The sequence below is a fragment of the Bufo gargarizans genome, chromosome 2 (genome assembly GCF_014858855.1).
Source record: "Bufo gargarizans isolate SCDJY-AF-19 chromosome 2, ASM1485885v1, whole genome shotgun sequence".
NCBI lineage: Eukaryota > Metazoa > Chordata > Amphibia > Anura > Bufonidae > Bufo > Bufo gargarizans.
In genome coordinates this window covers 28860517-28883854 of record NC_058081.1, presented here as the reverse complement: position 1 = coordinate 28883854, position 23338 = coordinate 28860517, and the positions used below count along the sequence as shown (strand labels likewise).

Here is a 23338-nt window from a genome sequence, read left to right as displayed (position 1 = left end):
AGTTCTGAAGGCTTAATTGGAGTGCATAGATTAATGGCTTGTTCCGAGGATAACTTTGGAAGATGAATATTACTAAGGAAATCTTTCATTATGGCTGCTTTATCCTCCTTAAGGGCTTCAGTGTCAGATTTATCTATATTGTACAACTCTGAATAGAACTTGTGAAAGGCTTTTGCTATTTCTAAGTCGCTTTTGACTAATGTTTTGTCATCCACACGAATGGCTGAAATCCTAGATTTCCTCTTCCGTTGTTTTAATAGCGCCAACATAAATTTAGTGGGTTTATTACCATGTGCATAAAATTTATGATTAGTGGCTAGGTATAATTTTGCTGATTGTTTATTGAGCAGTTCTTTAAGCTCTTCCCTAGCTGAGGAGAGTTTCAGAAGTTGCTGTTTATTGTGGGAGTTTTTGTGTGAGGATTCCAGAGTGGAGATTTTTTTGTATAAATCAGCCACTTTGGCTCGTCTTTGTTTGTTAACATGGGATGCAATTGAGATCAATTCGCCTCTGATAACTGATTTATGCGCTACCCATAATATATGTGGGGACACTGTATCTGAATTATTAAGTACGAAAAATTCTTTGAGTTTATCCTCAACTTTGTCTTTAATCCGTGTATTGTCTAGCAACGTTTCGTTGAGTCTCCAGACGTATGTTTTGGGAAGTGTATCAGGCATTTTAAAGGTGAGAAATACCGGAGCGTGATCCGAATGTAGTATATTCCCAATATGAGTCTCCACACAGCAATGTATCTGGGTTGTAGGAATTAAAATATAGTCTATTCTGTGATACGTGTCATGCGGATGGGAGTAAAAGGAGAAATCTCTTCCACCTGGGTTATTCGCTCTCCATGCATCAATAAGGCTGCTATTGTGTATCAACTTTTTAATTGCATTAAGCGTTTTTAAAGGGACTGAAGACTTACCGGATGAAGTATCTAGGCTAGGATTAAGTGCTATATTGAAGTCTCCCGCTACGACGGCAATTCCCTCTCTGAATTCCTCAAAAATCTGCCAAATATTTTTGAACCAGATTTTTTGACCTACATTAGGTGCATAAAAGTTAGCAAAGGTATATGTTTGGGCGTTTATGGTTCCTTTTACTAACAAATATCTACCGTTAGGGTCGGATTTTACTCCTAACATACTAAAGTCTGTTTGTTTGTGGAAGCCAATACTCACGCCGAGTTTATTAGAGTGTTCTGAGGAACTGTGGTACCAGAGATTAAAGTAGGATCTCGTCATGTTAGGAACCTTGTTGTTTTTAAAATGAGTTTCCTGCAGAAAGATTACATTAGATTTCTCTTTGTGCAGGAAATGGAGGATCTGGCTCCTTTTTGCAGGGATTTTAAATCCTCTGACATTATATGTGGTAATATGTATATCTGTCATGGTGTAACGTAATGGTGTAAAGCACTGTACTTACATAACCCTTGGCACAAGAGTAAGTTATAGAGATTACTTGTCACAGAACAAGATGGTTGAATCGCTGGCACGTAGAGTTTTCGGGTTAGGAGGAGGGGTGGGTTGGGGCTAAAAGGTAAGAAGGATAACATTAACATCAAAAAAGGAACCAACAAAAACATTCCTCTGGGGATATTAAAGACCAGGGATACATTTATCCCTACGAGGGACCTCATTCGGTCAGAACCTCTATCTGAGGTAGAGGATGCAGAGGTGTCTAGCCTCGGATCCCGTTCCGGGCTGACGTATGTATGGAATATCGTGGATCTTAACTGAAAGATCTAGGACTGTAAAAGTGAGTGATATATGCAGCAGACAAACATCATAGACCAGTCTCACCTACTAAACATTACTTCAAAATAGATTAAGGCGAAATACTTAAATCTATTCGGGCGTATGCTGTTGGCCACACGGTCCCTCCGACCCATACTGATAAAATCGGGAATTACTCAATGGAGTTGACATACAGCACTGGAGGTAACTAGGGGGACCTTATCACCAACAGCCACCCTCTCTACCAGTTAAGACTGACGTGTAGACAAGTAATGTAAACAGTTCAGTAGATTATAGATGTAGTCAGTCCTCTTCTGTAATAATGCGTCTGGGGGTGAGTTTACCCGTTTTTTTCTTAGATTTTTGCGACCTGCCACCTCCAACGGTCTCCCAGGAGGTAGGAGGTGTGATGTCATGTGGGATCAGAATGTCATTGGTAGCCGACCAATCTGGAATGTTTACATCTTGTATATCCAAAGCAGCGAGGATATCTGGGAGATCCCTATGAGATCTCAAGACGTATTTCTTCTCCTTGCTTGTGATCAACATTCCAAATGGAAATAGCCACCTGAAAGCAATGTGTTTTTGTCTAAGGTGGTCTGTGAGAGGTTTTAGGGCACGTCTCTTATTGAGGGTGGCAGGGGCCAGATCTTGGAACAAGAGGATTAGAGAACCTTCGTATTCAATGCTCCCACTTTCTCTAGCTCTCTTCATCACCAGGTCTTTTTGAGCAAAATTTAGGAACTTGCATATAATGTCCCTTGGAGGGTCACCTGGTTTAGGTTTCGGCCGTAGGGCACGATGAGCTCTTTCTATTATGATAGGATCAGAGTAGTCTTCTCCCAGCAGGGATAAGCATATTTCTTTTGTTGCGGAGGGAACAGCTTCTAAAGCGACGGTTTCCGGTACACCTCTGATGCGGATATTGTTCCTCCTCCCTCTGTTGTCCTGGTCTTCTATATAGTCGTACAAATAGTTGATGTGCTGTTGGTAGCCGGAAAGAGCAGTAGAATTCTTGCATGTATATTCGGCAATAGCAGTCTGATTGGACTCTAAGGCTTCAACCCTATGGCCTATATGCTTCACTTCTCTTTTTATTTCAGAGAGTTCTTCCAAAACAGGTTTAAAGCCTTAGATAAAGCTAGGGAGATGAAAGATCTGGATATTGGGAGATCTGAAGCCACATCCATTTGTTCCTCATCGGCACTTTCTCTGTCTTGATGTGAAGTAGTTTGTCTTTGAGAGCTTTTGGGGGTGTTCAGACTAGCCCCCTGGTTGTCCAAGTTTTTCTTCAACATGAACCTATCTAGGTCAGATTGTGCAAGAGAAGGCGCTTTAGGCTGTCTGTAAGAGTCCTGATCCGCCCCCTTATATCTTCCAACCTTCACCATAGATGCGTGTGTTCTGGCCCCTGTAGCTAATTACTCACTTCTACATCCAGCGAATAAGTAAATTATCACTTCATTTATATATATAGCTGTATTTTATTCCATCTCTGCAACCTCTTACGAATAAAGGTTAGACATTTTCTGCCATTTGCACTTGCCGCCCAAATATGTTACTGTCTCTTTAAATGAGCATATTCAATGAAGGCAATCTTTAGACAGCAGATGATCATCTAGTTTTGGCACTGATCTTCTGGAGGATCTGTTGAGCAGTAAGCTTACTCAGGTCCAACACTTAACAAAGATCTCTGGGCTTTGAGAAACTGCTATATGTAGGAAAGACCGCAGCAGCTTGCGATCAAACAGCTATTTGCCCAGCAGCGCTTATGACAGACAGGCCTCTTCAGTAGTGATCTACACTGGCTGGCAGGTATGAGGAATATAGCTATCGCTGGCGACAGTTCATATAATCGCTATGGCCGGGTATCTAAGATGGCGCCCGCTCAGTAGGACAGCCTTCAGTATGATGTTATAATCTGTATGAAGCCGGACTGGGGTGGTACAGTATGTCTTTATGTTACCTTGCCCCAGGCGTGCATTGCTGGTTGTTCTTGTCGTTGGCGCCGCTGATGAGCTCTGTAGGAGACCACGCTTCACTACAAATCCAGGCCGAGGATTTCACTCCGCTAGGCCTCAATCCTTCCGTGTCGGTGCGGTCTTTAGATCCTAGGCAGCTCTTAAAGCGGGGTAGATGTTATCCGGCAACACCTGTGGGCATACTCCAGGCTTGCGGCGGAGTTGTTCTAGCCAACTGGAGTGGCGGAAAGCTCTGTGTGCGGCCTCACTCCACTTCAAATCTAGGCCGGGGATTCCTTCCCCGCTAGGCCTCTTACAAAGCCCCGGATCGGAGCGGTCTTTTGGCCCCAGGAAGGTCTCAAAATGGGGAAGATGTTAGGCCTAGTCTTCTGAGAACCAAGATAAGGTTCATAAACTATATATATATGACAGATGGGGTTAGATTAGTTCTGCTCTGACAGCGCTGATGAGATGGACGTCCTTCCCGGTCAGCAGCTAGCCACGCCCCCGGCTACCACAGCATCTTGCAGTGGCATGCTATTCCATCCGGTTTGCGTTTAGTTGGACCATCATTTATTTTTCAGCAGGACAATGACCCCAAACACACCTCCAGGCTGTGTAAGGGCTATTTGACCATGAAGGAGAGTGATGGGGTGCTGCGCCAGGTGACCTGGCCTCCACAGTCACAGGACCTGAACCCAATTGAGATGGTTTGGGGTGAGCTGGACCGCAGAGTGAAGGCAAAAGGGCCAACAAGTGCTAAGCATCTCTGGGAACTCCTTCAAGACTGTTGGAAGACCATTTCAGGTGACTACCTCTTGAAGCTCATCAAGAGAATGCCAAGAGTGTGCAAAGCAGTAATCAAAGCAAAAGGTGGCTACTTTGAAGAACCTAGAATATGACATATTTTCAGTTGTTTAAATTTTTTTTGTTATGTATATAATTCCACATGTGTTAATTCATAGTTTTGAATCTACAATTTTCATAGTCATGAAATTAAAAAAAACTTTTTGAATGAGAAGGTGTGTCCAAAATTTTGGTCTGTACTGTATGTAAATTTATTGTATGTTCCCAGCATTTGTGGTTGTGTCTATTGCCACATTTAAGTAAAATTCTGTTTTGGCAAAAGCTAGTGTTGGGGTTGCTGTCCTCTTTCTTGACTTCACTGTATCCTGGGGAGCCCATCCCGGTTCATGGCTTACACCTTGGTGTAGTCGGCAGGATACAGCGACCGTTATGGACGGGAACGCGGCAGGAGATCTTCCCCCGGCACCAATGGTGCCAGTCCAGGACCCAGCTCAAGGTGCACCAGTGCAATACCTACTTGCCCCAACACCGCTGATATAGCTTTCCCCCGCCATGCCCATACCAGTAGGGTACATCCCTGTGGGGGTTCTGTTGCGTCATCTGCCAAAATTTGACGGTAAAAATATAAAGTGTCAGTACTGGACTGAAATGGTGCCAAGTGCGGTTAGAATGTGTATGTGTGTGTTAGAATGTGATGGTAAGGCCTGAGTATGTGTTAGAATGTGATGGTAAGGCCTGAATCCGAGAGAGACACCCTAGAGAAAATATTCTCCCTACTGGAGAGGCATGCTAAAGTAGTGCAGCTGCGGAGCCACTTCTTCATCCAACCACAGCAAGAGGGCGAGACCCTAATGCAGTACCCTGCAGTCTGCCCTACATAAGACGCTAAATGAGATACAGTGGCGAGATCCAGAAGGCATGGGAGCTTTACCTGAGGTGGACAGGCTACTACGAGACCAGTTCATAGAGGGGCTCTCCAATAAATTCTTACAGGACAAATTGCAAGAGATGACCCGGGCGACGGCCAACATGACATTCTACAGCGTCTACCTACTGTAGCTGCCGTGGAGAGAGAGGAAGAGTACATGCATGTGGCAGCGAAAGTAATGAGTAGTACCCATGCTAAAAGTGGTCGGTCTGCATCTGAAGACTCAGAGTCCTTAAAGGATGAGGTCCAGGCCCTGCGGACAGAATTGAGAGAACTTCAGCTGGAAGTGTCCCATATAAAGGCAGAATCTCCCCGGCCTCCGGGAATGGCCCCAACACCCCGAGCCACTTCACCCAGGATAACTCAGGCGCAGAGGCACATCAAAAGGGGACCCCCTCTGTTAGGCTTGTCAACAGTATAGCTATATGGCCAGAGAGTGCCCAGAACAGATGAAGTCCGAGACAACGTTAAACTTCCGACCGCTGCAGTAGCTGGGCGTCCTGCGGCGGTACACCAGAAGCTAAGCCCGATGCGTGAGGAACACGACCTGTATGCCAGGAGCCCCATTATGGAAGCCGAGTTGAAAGGCCAGAAGGTACACTCTTATGTCTCTGGAGTTCTTCGAAAGACACTTTGGACATATGATGGAGCTGTAAGACGGGTGCATCATCAGGCTGACGGCTGCCAATAACAGACAGATGGACGCCCGAGGGATAATCTTAATGCGGGTCCGGCTGTTTGGGCAAGACGTCAGCAAGAAAGGGGTCGTGCTGGTGGACCATTTGTCCCCGAGAGGGATGGACATGATGCTAGGTATAAACGTGCTGAGAGACCTAGACCATAAATTCTATGCCAAAGAACGGCCGAAGTATTGGCAATGGGCCATCACACACTGGCCAACCCAGAAGGTTCTACAGCAGATGGTGAGGAGCTGTAGTCTGCAAAAGGGCAACATGCCCGGTCGGCCCATTGGACACATGAGGGTACCGCAGAGGACCGCGATGAAGGTCCCAACTCGACAAGAACAAATATTGATGCTGCCAGTGGGGGCTGGATGACAACTGACTGTAGGTCCTGATCGAGCCCGCTTACCAAAAGGAAACACAGACTCACCCACTGGTAGCCCGGGCCCTCGCTATTGTGAAGGATAGATGTGTGCCTGTATGCTGCCTCAATGTTGAAGACTGCGAGTTTAACCTTGCTGGCCAAAGTTTATGTGTCCGAAGGGGATATTCCTCGACGAAGGAGCTTCACACTACAGCCAGATAGGAGATCAGCCTGGACCTATGCCGTAGAGGTCCATCAAAGGGAGACCCCAACAGCGAAGTGGAGTGGTCGAGTGATTATGGCCCAGATGGGGTTGGACTACAAGACCCTGACTTCAGGACAACAGAAGTTGCTGGAAGACACCCTTTGGGAATTTCAGGAGGCATTCTAAAGACATAATGAGGACTTCGGGTGTGCTTCCTCCATTGAACACAAAATCCCCACTGGCGATGCTGCACCGATCAGGGAACGTTACCAGCAAATCCCACCTAAAATGTACCAGGAGGTGAAGGATATGGTGGCCAGCATATTGGAAAACCAGGTGATCAAGGAGAGTCAAAGTCCTTGGGCTGCTCCAGTAGTCTTGGTGCGGAAGAAAGATGGGAGTCTCCAGCTGTATGCCGATTATCGGAAGCTGAATGGCCAGACCGTCTGGGATGCCTACCCCCTTCCGCGGATTGAGGAGTCGTTGTCCACCCTGAGTCATGCAAAGTTCTTCTCCACTCTTGACCTGGACAGTGGGTATTGGCAGGTACCAGTGGCCAAGAAGGACAAAGCAAAGACAGCCTTCATCCTACCTATGGAACTCTACGAGTTCAACCAGATGCCATTTGGCCTGTCCAATGCCCCGGGAACATTCCAGAGGTTGATGGAGCACTGTCTGGGAGATCTCAACTTTGATATATCTGGACGGCATAGTAGTGTTTGGGACCTCCTTTGAGGATCACCTCCAGAAGCTGCGACAGGTCCTATAATGGCTGCGAGACCATGGGCTCAAGATCAAGCCCAAGAAGTGCCAACTGTTTAGACAGCAGAGTATTTGGGACATTTGGTCACCCAGGAGCGGGTAAAGCCAGCCCCCAGCAAGGTGGTGGCTATCCAGAAGTGGCCCCAGCCTAGTACACTACGAGAGGTGCGGGCGATCGTTGGACTGGCTGGCTACTACAGGAGGTTTATACCCAAATTTGCTCATTTGGTGGGCCCATTAAACGAGTTATTATGGGGCACTGCGGGGGGCCTGAAGAATTGTCCCATCGAGTGGGGACCCTGGAAACAAGAGGCCTTTGAAGCAGTGAAGGAGGTACTGACTAGTGCCCCAATTCTGGCTTGCCGTATGTGCAGTTTGACACGCCATTCCTGCTGTACACTGACAGAAGTTTACATGGTCTGGGGGCCGTGTTATCCCAAGTCCAGGATGGACGTGAGTCATTGCCTATGGCAGACAGTCTCTGAGGGAGTCAGAGCGCAATCCTGACAACTATAGCTCCTTGAAATTGGAACTACTGGCACTGGTCTGGGCCATGACCGAAAGGTTCGCAGAGTGCCTGACAGGTGCAGAGGTGACCGTGATGATGGATAACAACCTGTTAGCACATCTGGAGAATGCTAAGCTCGGTGCGCTTCAGCAGAGGTGGTTTGCTCGCCTTTCTAAGTACCAATACCGCACCAAGTTCCAGTCAGGTAGGGAGAACGGCAACGCCAACGCACTCTCCCGAGTCCCTGTGGGGTTGTTGGCTCAGAGTGCCGATGAGGAGCTAGAGGACACTGAAATTCCTGACCTTGGTCAATTACCAATCTTCCAGGAGGTGGCACATTCAAGTGGGGTGGCATCCGGGGTGGCAATGCTGCTGGAAAAGATGTTAGCTGATTGGGAGAGGGTCCAGAATGGCTTCCCGGACCTGTGGGAAGTAAAAGAATGGCTCCGGACCAAGAACTGGCCTTGGCCAGAAGAGCGGGCTCGTCTGACTTCAGAGGGCCAAAAGTTTTTGATGCAGTGGGATAAGCTGCCTGTTACTCAGGGCGTCCTGTGTCGGACCATATATTTACAGTCAGAGATGCAGTATCGGCAACAGATTTTCATCCCCATGTCATTGGGACCGGAGTCCGCCTAGGAAGCCCATGAGAGGGGCGCCCATTTCGGGAGTGACAAACCGTTCAAGTGGCTCCAACGGCTGGTATACTGTCCAGATCTGGCAGACATGGTGGCCGAGGCATGTCTTAAGTGTCGGCCCTGTGGGCTGAGTAATAGTACTGAACAGCGGGCTCCTGTCCAGGCCATCTGGACCTCAGCGCCCCTAGATCTCCTTATGATCAATTACATTGATTGGGTACTCTACCTCGGGACACATTAATACTGTTTAGTCATAACAGATCATTTCACAGAGACGCTGTACCCACCAGAGACCAGACGGCAGAGTGGGCCGCTGAAGCCGTCTGCAAACACTTTATACAGGTGTTTGGGTGTCCATGGAGGATACATTCGGACCAGGGGGAATATTTTCAGGGTACTCTAATGAATGAGTTGTACCAACTATATGGGATTAAACGTTTCTGCACCATCCCGCATCACCACGAGGAAAATGGGGCATGCGAGCAGTTCAACCGCACCTTGCTCCAGATGCTGCGGATTCTGGAGGACCGCCAAAAGGCTTGGTGGCCCAAGGACCTACCTGAACTTATGAGGGCCTATAACAACAGGGTACACAGTACCACCAGATACTCCCCACATATGCTCATGTTTGGGAGATTGAAGCTCTCCACATGCCCGATCCGATGGAGCCAACACTGAGAAATACCACCGCATGGGTGCAAGAGCACCGCCACTGGCTGAGAGTGATCCACAAGGTTGTGGGGGAGCGCCTGGGACAAGTGGTGCACCCTTAAACCAAGATCAGTGCAGAGGGATGGGTATGCCCCGGGTGATCGGGTGATGGTCAAAGCCAAGCGGCCTTCTGGGAAGTTGGATAGGTGGTGGGAGGTGGTCTCATACACGGTGAAGAGGAGGGTAGACCCTGCTATCCCGGTTTATGAGATAGAGCCAATAGGGACTGGGGGCCCTCACGAAACTTGTACTGTAACATGTTGAGGCGTTGTCATTTTGATGAGCCAGTGTGCATGGAGGAGATGCCTCCTCCTGCTCAGAGTACAGAGGAAATCCCCTTAGAGGAGGAGGAGAAATGACGGGTTGTCCCTGTCCCGATACCCACAGAAGCTCCAGCCGTGGCAAGTTTGCCACCTAGGGAAAGGGTTGGGTGGTTATCAGCGCCTCTCCCTTTAAATGTGCCATTTAAGTTTTTGCCTCAGGCAGCAGAAAGGCTAGGAACACCTCTATTCACTAGTAGTTTAAAATTGTCTTTCTAGTCCTCCTAAAATTTATAAAAGGTAGGTTCACCTGTGACTGATTAGCTGTAGAATTTCTGCAGCAGAAAATATGCAGCATTTCTAGATTGCAATTAGACACAGACTTCAATCTTTCCTATTGGAAAGGGTGAAATCCGCTATTAAAATCCTAGGTATAAATTGACATGTTTCAGATTTACAATCCAGCCACCCAAGCTCTCCTGATGGCCGCAGATCAGGTACATAATGATCTGATGCTCAACGGCCGAGGTTGCCCTCATGAACTCAACTGTGTTACTATGCTAAGGACCATGATACAGCTGAATACTGTGGAGAGGACTGCAGTATTATGTTCTGCACTGTAGTATTAGATTCTGCTGCTGCGGTACTTTGTGCTGGCCCTGCCTACTTGTGTTGCCCTGTCTTCTATCAATTTACTCCTGCCTACAACATGGGGCCACTTTTAGTTTTTTTTTTCCAGGGCCACTTTAAGTTCCCAATCCGCCCCTGAAGCCACCATGAACATGTGGAGCAGCTGTTATGGCCAGGGACAGTACTTGTCTTTGATGGCCCACTGGGGCCATGCCACACCACAGCAATGAGGCCAGGTCCTATTGACACCTCCAGGTTTGTGTTGGTACATACGCTTAGCCACCTCCTCCATGTCCTCCCCAATGGATAACCTCCAGTCCCCCACAGAAGTAGGGCAGAGCGTTACTTCCACTTTACTTCCCCCAAAGAATACAGTAATGTACATACTGTTCAGATTATGTTTGGATACAGCAGTGGCCTCTTCTTATGGATGAATTGTGGTTGTTCTGAAAGTTGAAGTCCTACAAGCTAAAGAGTCTGACCATTTTATTTTCAAAGTTCAGGGGCTAACTGCGACCCCTTGGACCGTCCAATAATAATGAGGAGTAGCAGCCCATTTCCTCTGATTGCACTGTGTATTTTCTGCCTTTTAATGATCTGAATGCATGTATCTACAGGTTTGGGAATGATGGCACAAGTATACCCTGACAACTATGAAAGAGGAAAGACCATGGGCATTGCACTAGGAGGCCAGGGACTGGGTGCGCTTGGTAAGTACTATGGTCATAAAGATTTATCAGTCAGTTGATAGGTTTTAGACATCTTCAAATTTCTCTCTCTTTGCAGCTGGTGCCCCCTTCGGTTCGTTCATGTTTCAATTTGTTGGGAAATCTTCTCCGTTCTTAGTGCTGGCAGCTCTCATTCTGCTAGATGGAGGTAAAATGCTATTTTGTCTGACTGTCCGCACATCAGTGGTGGGCACTTGGCAGTGCTCCACATTGTATCATATACTAGCAGAAAGACCCGGCTTTGCACGGGTATATTTCATCTATTTCATTACATGTTTGTGTATGTCATTAAAAGATATCAACAGTATCGACTATAACAGTGACATCTACAGTACCCACACCCTTAACAGTGACCTCTACAGAGCAAATTTTTATCGCGAATATTGGCACTTCGATAATTTGCGATTATCTAGAATATAGTGCTATATCTTCGTAAACGCAAATATTCTAGATTTTTTTTCCATCAGTACCCATGATCCCTCACTGCTTCTTGCTTGTGGGCAAATGAGAAGGCTGCAATATCTTTGACTTTAGGAGTAGTGTTGATTGAAAATTTTCATAACGCTAATTTTCTGGTAGCCGCTTTTTGCAATCAAGAAAATAATAACTGGAGAACCACGAATTGTCGAATTTGCGAATTTATGGCAAATATCCAGCCAAAAATTTGCGAAATATTCGAATATTGCCTAAGCCGCTCATCACCAATCCTCATCTCACACTAGGTGGTGTGAGTGGGAAATCTGAGAATTTACTTTGGTCATTTACCGGTAGTACCCGATTTCTCCTGTCTGCCAAGGTGGCGCTAGACTCCAAAACTGTGGGAATTGAGGTGTTTATTGACAGTGGGGCAGGGGTTAACCTAGTTGATGGTCAGTTTGTTCGTATACATGGTTTGACAGCAAGTGCATTAGACAAAAATATTTTGGTGTTTGCAATTGATTCCGCTCCACTCACTCAAAAATGTTTAGCACAAATTGTGCAGGACATCCGTTTAAGGCCTCTTGCACACTGCCGTGTTTCACGGCCGTATGCGGGCCGTGGAACCGCGGCCTGGATCCCTCCTGAGAGCAGGAGCGCACGGCGTCACTGGTTGCTATGACGCCGTGCGCTCCCTGCTGCCGGCACAGTACAGTAATACACTGGTATAGATCATACCAGTGTATTACTGTATTGCGGCGGCAGCAGGGAGCGCACGGCGTCATAGCAACTAGTGACGCCGTGCGCTCCTGCTCTCAGGAGGGATCCAGGCCGCGGTTCCACGGCCCGCATACGGCCGTGAAACACGGCAGTGTGCAAGAGGCCTAAAAGTGAGTGATTTTCATCAAGAATCCATCTAGTGTTTTGTGCTGGAGGGTCTGCCTGCTCTGTTGGTGCTAGGTTTACCATGGTTAAGTAAACATAATACTACCATCGATTGGCAAGCAAGACAGATTCTTGATTAGAGTGATTATTGCATAGACAACTGTCTTAGCACATAGCTTTCTGTTGTAACCACAACCAAAGTTGTACCTTCGTTTATTTCTGATTTTGCTGATGTATTCTCTGAAAGTGGAGACCAGAAGTTACCCCCACATTTTGAGTATGATTGCCCCATCAACCTTATTCCAGGAGCTAAATTGCCCAAATCGCGGTTGTATAATCTTTCTGAACACGAAAGAGCAGCCATGCGAGATTAGATCACCGAGAGTTTGGCTAAGGGACATATTAGACAGTCCAAATCCCCAGTTGAAGCAGGGTTTTTCTTTGTTAAGAAAAAAGACAGAACTCTTAGGCCATGCCTGGATTTCCATGAGCTTAGGCCCCATGCACACGGCCGTGTTTCACGGCCGTGTGCGGGCCGTGGAACCGCGGCCTGGATCCCTCCTGAGAGCAGGAGCGCACGGCGTCACTGGTTGCTATGACGCCGTGCGCTCCCTGCTGCCGGCACAGTACAGTAATACACTGGTATAGATCATACCAGTGTATTACTGTATTGCGGCGGCAGCAGGGAGCGCACGGCGTCATAGCAACCAGTGACGCCGTGCGCTCCTGCTCTCAGGAGAGATCCAGGCCGCGGTTCCACGGCACGCACACGGCCGTGAAACACGGCCGTGTGCATGGGGCCTTAATCGTATTACTGTCCGTGACCCTTACCCCCTTCCTTTGATCCCAGATTTGTTCAATCAGATTGTCTGAGCCAAGGTGTTCTCTAAGCCAGATTTGAGGGGGGCATATAATCTGTAAGGATCAAGGAGGGGGACGAATGGAAGACGGCCTGTAATACCCCTGAGGGTCATTTTGAAAATATGGTCATGCTTTTTGGGTTAACCAATGCCCCTGCGGTTTTTCAACATTTCATTAATGACATGTCACGACCATGTTTATGGCCGTGACTCCTTGGGAGCCGCATACAGTTGCCCGCGGTTTGGGTTGTAGTGTCAACCGCAGCTGGAGGCATAATGTTGTTAGCCTCAAGTGCGGTTGCCACGGACAACAGTTATGTGTGCGGTCCCCTTGGAGTTGTGTGCGTGTTTGTATACACTTTCGTATGTCTGTGTGCACTTTGTTTGATGTTTGGTGTGCACTGACATCTTCCCTTCACTGTCGCTGTCCGTGGCAACGTTTGGTTGATGTGTACATGTGGTGGCAGTGTCCCGGCCTTCGGGCTGACTCCCAGGACATGGTTGCCACCCATGTCGTTGCCTGCGGCAGCAGCCACAGTGTGTTCTGGGATTTTGACACTTGCCCTTTAAGTTGTGTTTTCCCTTCTGTGGTATTGGAAGGGTTAACTCCCTTTCTGTGTGTGTGAGTCACGGGGTGTGTCTGATTGTTGGGTGTGGCCTCTTGGCCCTATAAAGCCTCAGTTGTAGGCAGTAGTCAGAGAGGGTGCTTCAGCCATGCTTGCTGGAGACATCCTCCTGGTTACTTACCAATAGGGATGAGCGAACCCGAACTGTATAGTTCGGGTTCGTACCGAATTTTGGGGTGTCCGTGACACGGACCCGAACCCGGACATTTTCGTAAAAGTCCGGGTTCGGGTTCGGTGTTCGTCGCTTTCTTCGCGCTTTTGTGACGCTTTCTTGGCGCTTTTTGAAAGGCTGCAAAGCAGCCAATCAACAAGCGTCATACTACTTGCCCCAAGAGGCCATCACAGCCATGCCTACTATTGGCATGGCTGTGATTGGCCAGAGCACCATGTGACCCAGCCTCTATTTAAGCTGGAGTCACATAGCGCCGCCCGTCACTCTGCTCTGATTAGCGTAGGGAGAGGTTGCGGCTGCGACAGTAGGGCGAGATTAGGCAGATTAACTCCTCCAAAGGACTTGATTAACTGATCGATCTGCAGCTGTGGATCATTGAGCTGCTGATCCTCAATTGCTCACTGTTTTTAGGCTGCACAGACCGTTTGTCAGTCTCATTTTTCTGGGGTGATCGGCGGCCATTTTGTGTCTTGTGGTGCGCCAGCACAAGCTGCGACCAAGTGCATTTAACCCTCAATGGTGTGGTTGTTTTTTGGCTAAAGCCTACATCAGGGTGAAGCTGTGACACCAAGTGCATTTAACCAGCAATAGTCTGTTCATTTTTTGGCCATATACAAAATCAGGGGCAAGCTGCGCCTGTCACCAAGTGCATTTAACCCTCAATGGTGTGGTTGTTTTTTGGCTAAAGCCTACATCAGGGTGAAGCTGTCACACCAAGTGCATTTAACCAGCAATAGTCTGTTCATTTTTTGGCCATATACAAAATCAGGGGCAAGCTGCGCCTGTCACCAAGTGCATTTAACCCTCAATGGTGTGGTTGTTTTTTGGCTAAAGCCTACATCAGGGTGAAGCTGTCACACCAAGTGCATTTAACCAGCAATAGTCTGTTCATTTTTTGGCCATATACAAAATCAGGGGCAAGCTGCGCCTGTCACCAAGTGCATTTAACCCTCAATGGTGTGGTTGTTTTTTGGCTAAAGCCTACATCAGGGTGAAGCTGTCACACCAAGTGCATTTAACCAGCAATAGTCTGTTCATTTTTTGGCCATATCCCAGTCTAATTCTGTCACTAAATCCATACCGGTCACCCAGCGCCTAAATACTAGGCCTCAAATTTATATCCAGCTAAATCTGTCCCTAGTGCTGTAGCTGGGCGAGTTATTTAGTGTCCGTTCAAGCACATTTCTTGTTCTGGGTTGAAATACAATTCCCAATTTAGCAATTTCATAATTTAGTGGTTCCTGCTATATCAGAGCTCTTTGAAATCTATCCCAAAAAGGGTATATAATATTGAAGGTGCACATAGGGTCATTCAGAGTAACTTCACACACACCCGCTACTGTGTATTTCCAAGTCTAATTCTGTCACTAAATCCATACCGGTGACCCAGCGCCTAAATACTAGGCCTCAAATTTAATTCCCTCTAAATCTCTCGTTACCCACCGCTGTACTGTTGTTGCTGGGCAAGATATTTAGTGTCCGTCAAAGCACATTTTTTGTTCTGGGTTGAAGTACAATTCCCAATTTAGCAATTTCATAATTTAGTGGTTTCTGCTATATCAGAGCTATTTGAAATCTATCCCTAAAAGGGTATATAATATTGAAGGTGCACATAGGGTCATTCAGAATAACTTCACACACACCCGCTACTGTGTATTTCCAAGTCTAATTCTGTCACTAAACCCATACCTGTCACCCAGCGCCTAAATACTAGGCCTCAAATTTAAATCCCTCTAAATCTCTCGTTACCGTTGTCCTGTTGTAGCTGGGAAAGTTATTTAGTGCCCGTCAAAGCACATTTTTTGTTCTGGGTTGAAGTACAATTCCCAATTTAGCAATTTCATAATTTAGTGGTTCCTGCTATATCAGAGCTATTTGAAATCTATCCCAAAAAGGGTATATAATATTGAAGGTGCACATAGGGTCATTCAGAATAACTTCACACACACCCGCTACTGTGTATTTCCAAGTCTAATTCTGTCACTAAATCCATACCGGTGACCCAGCGCCTAAATACTAGGCCTCAAATTTAATTCCCTCTAAATCTCTCGTTACCCACCGCTGTACTGTTGTTGCTGGGCAAGATATTTAGTGTCCGTCAAAGCACATTTTTTGTTCTGGGTTGAAGTACAATTCCCAATTTAGCAATTTCATAATTTAGTGGTTTCTGCTATATCAGAGCTATTTGAAATCTATCCCAAAAAGGGTATATAATATTGAAGGTGCACATAGGGTCATTCAGAATAACTTCACACACACCCGCTACTGTGTATTTCCAAGTCTAATTCTGTCACTAAACCCATACCTGTCACCCAGCGCCTAAATACTAGGCCTCAAATTTAAATCCCTCTAAATCTCTCGTTACCGTTGTCCTGTTGTAGCTGGGAAAGTTATTTAGTGCCCGTCAAAGCACATTTTTTGTTCTGGGTTGAAGTACAATTCCCAATTTAGCAATTTCATAATTTAGTGGTTCCTGCTATATCAGAGCTATTTGAAATCTATCCCAAAAAGGGTATATAATATTGAAGGTGCACATAGGGTCATTCAGAATAACTTCACACACACCCGCTACTGTGTATTTCCAAGTCTAATTCTGTCACTAAATCCATACCGGTGACCCAGCGCCTAAATACTAGGCCTCAAATTTAATTCCCTCTAAATCTCTCGTTACCCACCGCTGTACTGTTGTTGCTGGGCAAGATATTTAGTGTCCGTCAAAGCACATTTTTTGTTCTGGGTTGAAGTACAATTCCCAATTTAGCAATTTCATAATTTAGTGGTTTCTGCTATATCAGAGCTATTTGAAATCTATCCCTAAAAGGGTATATAATATTGAAGGTGCACATAGGGTCATTCAGAATAACTTCACACACACCCGCTACTGTGTATTTCCAAGTCTAATTCTGTCACTAAACCCATACCTGTCACCCAGCGCCTAAATACTAGGCCTCAAATTTATATCCAGCTAAATCTGTCCCTAGTGCTGTAGCTGGGCGAGTTATTTAGTGTCCGTTCAAGCACATTTCTTGTTCTGGGTTGAAATACAATTCCCAATTTAGCAATTTCATAATTTAGTGGTTCCTGCTATATCAGAGCTCTTTGAAATCTATCCCAAAAAGGGTATATAATATTGAAGGTGCACATAGGGTCATTCAGAGTAACTTCACACACACCCGCTACTGTGTATTTCCAAGTCTAATTCTGTCACTAAATCCATACCGGTGACCCAGCGCCTAAATACTAGGCCTCAAATTTAATTCCCTCTAAATCTCTCGTTACCCACCGCTGTACTGTTGTTGCTGGGCAAGATATTTAGTGTCCGTCAAAGCACATTTTTTGTTCTGGGTTGAAGTACAATTCCCAATTTAGCAATTTCATAATTTAGTGGTTTCTGCTATATCAGAGCTATTTGAAATCTATCCCAAAAAGGGTATATAATATTGAAGGTGCACATAGGGTCATTCAGAATAACTTCACACACACCCGCTACTGTGTATTTCCAAGTCTAATTCTGTCACTAAACCCATACCTGTCACCCAGCGCCTAAATACTAGGCCTCAAATTTAAATCCCTCTAAATCTCTCGTTACCGTTGTCCTGTTGTAGCTGGGAAAGTTATTTAGTGCCCGTCAAAGCACATTTTTGTTCTGGGTTGAAGTACAATTCCCAATTTAGCAATTTCATAATTTAGTGGTTCCTGCTATATCAGAGCTATTTGAAATCTATCCCAAAAAGGGTATATAATATTGAAGGTGCACATAGGGTCATTCAGAATAACTTCACACACACCCGCTACTGTGTATTTCCAAGTCTAATTCTGTCACTAAATCCATACCGGTGACCCAGCGCCTAAATACTAGGCCTCAAATTTAATTCCCTCTAAATCTCTCGTTACCCACCGCTGTACTGTTGTTGCTGGGCAAGATATTTAGTGTCCGTCAAAGCACATTTTTTGTTCTGGGTTGAAGTACAATTCCCAATTTAGCAATTTCATAATTTAGTGGTTTCTGCTATATCAGAGCTATTTGAAATCTATCCCAAAAAGGGTATATAATATTGAAGGTGCACATAGGGTCATTCAGAATAACTTCACACACACCCGCTACTGTGTATTTCCAAGTCTAATTCTGTCACTAAACCCATACCTGTCACCCAGCGCCTAAATACTAGGCCTCAAATTTAAATCCCTCTAAATCTCTCGTTACCGTTGTCCTGTTGTAGCTGGGAAAGTTATTTAGTGCCCGTCAAAGCACATTTTTTGTTCTGGGTTGAAGTACAATTCCCAATTTAGCAATTTCATAATTTAGTGGTTCCTGCTATATCAGAGCTATTTGAAATCTATCCCAAAAAGGGTATATAATATTGAAGGTGCACATAGGGTCATTCAGAATAACTTCACACACACCCGCTACTGTGTATTTCCAAGTCTAATTCTGTCACTAAATCCATACCGGTGACCCAGCGCCTAAATACTAGGCCTCAAATTTAATTCCCTCTAAATCTCTCGTTACCCACCGCTGTACTGTTGTTGCTGGGCAAGATATTTAGTGTCCGTCAAAGCACATTTTTTGTTCTGGGTTGAAGTACAATTCCCAATTTAGCAATTTCATAATTTAGTGGTTTCTGCTATATCAGAGCTATTTGAAATCTATCCCTAAAAGGGTATATAATATTGAAGGTGCACATAGGGTCATTCAGAATAACTTCACACACACCCGCTACTGTGTATTTCCAAGTCTAATTCTGTCACTAAATCCATACCGGTGACCCAGCGCCTAAATACTAGGCCTCAAATTTAATTCCCTCTAAATCTCTCGTTACCCACCGTTGTACTGTTGTTGCTGGGCAAGATATTTAGTGTCCGTCAAAGCACATTTTTTGTTCTGGGTTGAAGTACAATTCCCAATTTAGCAATTTCATAATTTAGTGGTTTCTGCTATATCAGAGCTATTTGAAATCTATCCCTAAAAGGGTATATAATATTCAAGGTGCACATTGGGTCATTCAGAATAACTTCACACACACACGCTTCTGTGCATTTCCAAGTCTAATTCTGTCACTAAATCCATACCGGTCACCCAGCGCCTAAATACTAGGCCTCAAATTTATATCCCGCTGAATTTGAATACAATACATTGGGCCAAATAATATATTTGTTGTTGTGGTGAACCATAACAATGAGAAAAACATCTAGTAAGGGACGCGGACGTGGACATGGTCGTGGTGGTGTTAGTGGACCCTCTGGTGCTGGGAGAGGACGTGGCCGTTCTGCCACATCCACACGTCCTAGTGTACCAACTACCTCAGGTCCCAGTAGCCGCCAGAATTTACAGCGATATATGGTGGGGCCCAATGCCGTTCTAAGGATGGTAAGGCCTGAGCAGGTACAGGCATTAGTCAATTGGGTGGCCGACAGTGGATCCAGCACGTTCACATTATCTCCCACCCAGTCTTCTGCAGAAAGCGCACAGATGGCGCCTGAAAACCAACCCCATCAGTCTGTCACATCACCCCCATGCATACCAGGGAAACTGTCTCAGCCTCAAGTTATGCAGCAGTCTCTTATGCTGTTTGAAGACTCCGCTGGCAGGGTTTCCCAAGGGCATCCACCTAGCCCTTCCCCAGCGGTGAAAGACATAGAATGCACTGACGCACAACCACTTATGTTTCCTGATGATGAGGACATGGGAATACCACCTCAGCATGTCTCTGATGATGACGAAACACAGGTGCCAACTGCTGCGTCTTTCTGCAGTGTGCAGACTGAACAGGAGGTCAGGGATCAAGACTGGGTGGAAGACGATGCAGGGGACGATGAGGTCCTAGACCCCACATGGAATGAAGGTCGTGCCACTGACTTTCACAGTTCGGAGGAAGAGGCAGTGGTGAGACCGAGCCAACAGCGTAGCAAAAGAGGGAGCAGTGGGCAAAAGCAGAACACCCGCCGCCAAGAGACTCCGCCTGCTACTGACCGCCGCCATCTGGGACCGAGCACCCCAAAGGCAGCTTCAAGGAGTTCCCTGGCATGGCACTTCTTCAAACAATGTGCTGACGACAAGACCCGAGTGGTTTGCACGCTGTGCCATCAGAGCCTGAAGCGAGGCATTAACGTTCTGAACCTGAGCACAACCTGCATGACCAGGCACCTGCATGCAAAGCATGAACTGCAGTGGAGTAAACACCTTAAAACCAAGGAAGTCACTCAGGCTCCCCCTGCTACCTCTTCTGCTGCTGCCGCCTCGGCCTATTCTGCTGCTGCCGCCTCGGCCTCTTCCTCCGCCTCTGGAGGAACGTTGGCACCTGCCGCCCAGCAAACAGGGGATGTACCACCAACACCACCACCACCACCTCCGTCACCAAGCGTCTCAACCATGTCACACGCCAGCGTTCAGCTCTCCATCTCACAAACATTTGATAGAAAGCGTAAATTCCCACCTAGCCACCCTCGATCCCTGGCCCTGAATGCCAGCATTTCTAAACTACTGGCCTATGAAATGCTGTCATTTAGGCTGGTGGACACAGACAGCTTCAAACAGCTCATGTCGCTTGCTGTCCCACAGTATGTTGTTCCCAGCCGGCACTACTTCTCCAAGAGAGCCGTGCCTTCCCTGCACAACCAAGTATCCGATAAAATCAAGTGTGCACTGCGCAACGCCATCTGTAGCAAGGTCCACCTAACCACAGATACGTGGACCAGTAAGCACGGCCAGGGACGCTATATCTCCCTAACTGCACACTGGGTAAATGTAGTGGCAGCTGGGCCCCAGGCGGAGAGCTGTTTGGCGCACGTCCTTCCGCCGCCAAGGATCGCAGGGCAACATTCTTTGCCTCCTGTTGCCACCTCCTCCTTCTCGGCTTCCTCCTCCTCTTCTTCCACCTGCTCATCCAGTCAGCCACACACCTTCACCACCAACTTCAGCACAGCCCGGGGTAAACGTCAGCAGGCCATTCTGAAACTCATATGTTTGGGGGACAGGCCCCACACCGCACAGGAGTTGTGGCGGGGTATAGAACAACAGACCGACGAGTGGTTGCTGCCGGTGAGCCTCAAGCCCGGCCTGGTGGTGTGTGATAATGGGCGAAATCTCGTTGCAGCTCTGGGACTAGCCAATTTGACGCACATCCCTTGCTTGGCGCATGTGCTGAATTTGGTGGTGCAGAAGTTCATTCACAACTACCCCGACATGTCAGAGCTGCTGCATAAAGTGCGGGCCGTCTGTTCGCGCTTCCGGCGTTCACATCCTGCTGCTGCTCGCCTGTCTGCGCTACAGCGTAACTTCGGCCTTCCCGCTCACCGCCTCATATGCGACGTGCCCACCAGGTGGAACTCCACCTTGCACATGCTGGACAGACTGTGCGAGCAGCAGCAGGCCATAGTGGAGTTTCAGCTGCAGCACGCACGGGTCAGTCGCACTACAGAACAGCACCACTTCACCACCAATGACTGGGCCTCCATGCGAGACCTGTGTGCCCTGTTGCGCTGTTTCGAGTACTCCACCAACATGGCCAGTGGCGATGACACCGTTATCAGCGTTACAATACCACTTCTATGTCTCCTTGAGAAAACACTTAGGGCGATGATGGAAGAGGAGGTGGCCCAGGAGGAGGAGGAGGAGGAGGAGGAAGAGGGGTCATTTTTAGCACTTTCAGGCCAGTCTCTTCGAAGTGACTCAGAGGGAGGTTTTTGGCAACAGCAGAGGCCAGGTACAAATGTGGCCAGCCAGGGCCCACTACTGGAGGACGAGGAGGACGAGGATGAGGAGGAGGTGGAGGAGGATGAGGATGAAGCATGGTCACAGCGGGGTGGCACCCAACGCAGCTCGGGTCCATCACTGGTGCGTGGCTGGGGGGAAAGGCAGGACGATGACGATACGCCTCCCACAGAGGACAGCTTGTCCTTATCCCTGGGCAGCCTGGCACACATGAGCGACTACATGCTGCAGTGCCTGCGCAACGACAGCAGAGTTGCCCACATTTTAACCTGTGCGGACTACTGGGTTGCCACCCTGCTGGATCCACGCTACAAAGACAATGTGCCCACCTTACTTCCTGCACTGGAGCGTGATAGGAAGATGCGCGAGTACAAGCGCACGTTGGTAGACACGCTACTGAGAGCATTCCCAAATGTCACAGGGGAACAAGTGGAAGCCCAAGGCCAAGGCAGAGGAGGAGCAAGAGGTCGCCAAGGCAGCTGTGTCACGGCCAGCTCCTCTGAGGGCAGGGTTAGCATGGCAGAGATGTGGAAAACTTTTGTCAACACGCCACAGCTAACTGCACCACCACCTGATACGCAACGTGTTAGCAGGAGGCAACATTTCACTAACATGGTGGAACAGTACGTGTGCACACCCCTCCACGTACTGACTGATGGTTCGGCCCCATTCAACTTCTGGGTCTCTAAATTGTCCACGTGGCCAGAGCTAGCCTTTTATGCCTTGGAGGTGCTGGCCTGCCCGGCAGCCAGCGTTTTGTCTGAACGTGTATTCAGCACGGCAGGGGGCGTCATTACAGACAAACGCAGCCGCCTGTCTACAGCCAATGTGGACAAGCTGACGTTCATAAAAATGAACCAGGCATGGATCCCACAGGACCTGTCCGTCCCTTGTCCAGATTAGACATTAACTACCTCCCCATAACCATATATTATTGGACTCCAGGGCACTTCCTCATTCAATCCTATTTTTATTTTCATTTTACCATTATATTGCGAGGCTACCCAAAGTTGAATGAACCTCTCCTCTGCCTGTGTGCTAGGCCTAAATATATGCCAATGGACTGTTGCAGTGGTGGGTGACGTGAAGCCTGATTCTCTGCTATGATATGAAGACTGATTCTCTGCTGACATGAAGCCAGATTGTCTGTTACGGGACCTTTCTCCTCTGCCTGGGTTCTGGGCCTAAATTTATGAAAATTGACTCTTACAGTGGTGGGTGACGTGAAGCCTGATTCTCTGCTATGATATGAAGACTGATTCTCTGCTGACATGAAGCCAGATTCTCTGTTACGGGACCTCTCTCCTCTGCCTGGGTGCTGGGCCTAAATTTATGACAATGGACTGTTGCAGTGGTGGCTGACGTGAAGCCTGATTCTCTGCTATGACATGCAGACTGATTCTCTGCTGTCATGAAGCCAGATTGTCTGTTACGGGACCTCTCTGCTCTGCCTGTGTGCTAGGCCTAAATATATGCCAATGGACTGTTGCAGTGGTGGCTGACGTGAAGCCTCATTCTCTGCTATGACATGCAGACTGATTCTCTGCTGTCATGAAGCCAGATTGTCTGTTACGGGACCTCTCTGCTCTGCCTGTGTGCTAGGCCTAAATATATGCCAATGGACTGTTGCAGTGGTGGGTGACGTGAAGCCTCATTCTCTGCTATGACATGCAGACTGATTCTCTGCTGACATGAAGCCAGATTGTCTGTTACGGGACCTCTCTGCTCTGCCTGTGTGCTAGGCCT

General features: G+C 47.3%; 1 protein-coding gene across 1 annotated transcript in view; it reads left to right on the top strand.

Moving 5' to 3' along the window:
• Nucleotides 1–23338, top strand: part of LOC122925553 (chromaffin granule amine transporter-like) — a gene marked incomplete at its 3' end in the record, with an annotated part of 205342 nt that overhangs the window by 50491 nt on the left and 131513 nt on the right. Inside the window, exons 4-5 of the mRNA XM_044276911.1 lie at nucleotides 10811–10903; nucleotides 10980–11069. Coding sequence (XP_044132846.1) covers nucleotides 10811–10903; nucleotides 10980–11069 — 183 coding nt within the window. The remainder of the gene's footprint in view (nucleotides 1–10810; nucleotides 10904–10979; nucleotides 11070–23338) is intronic.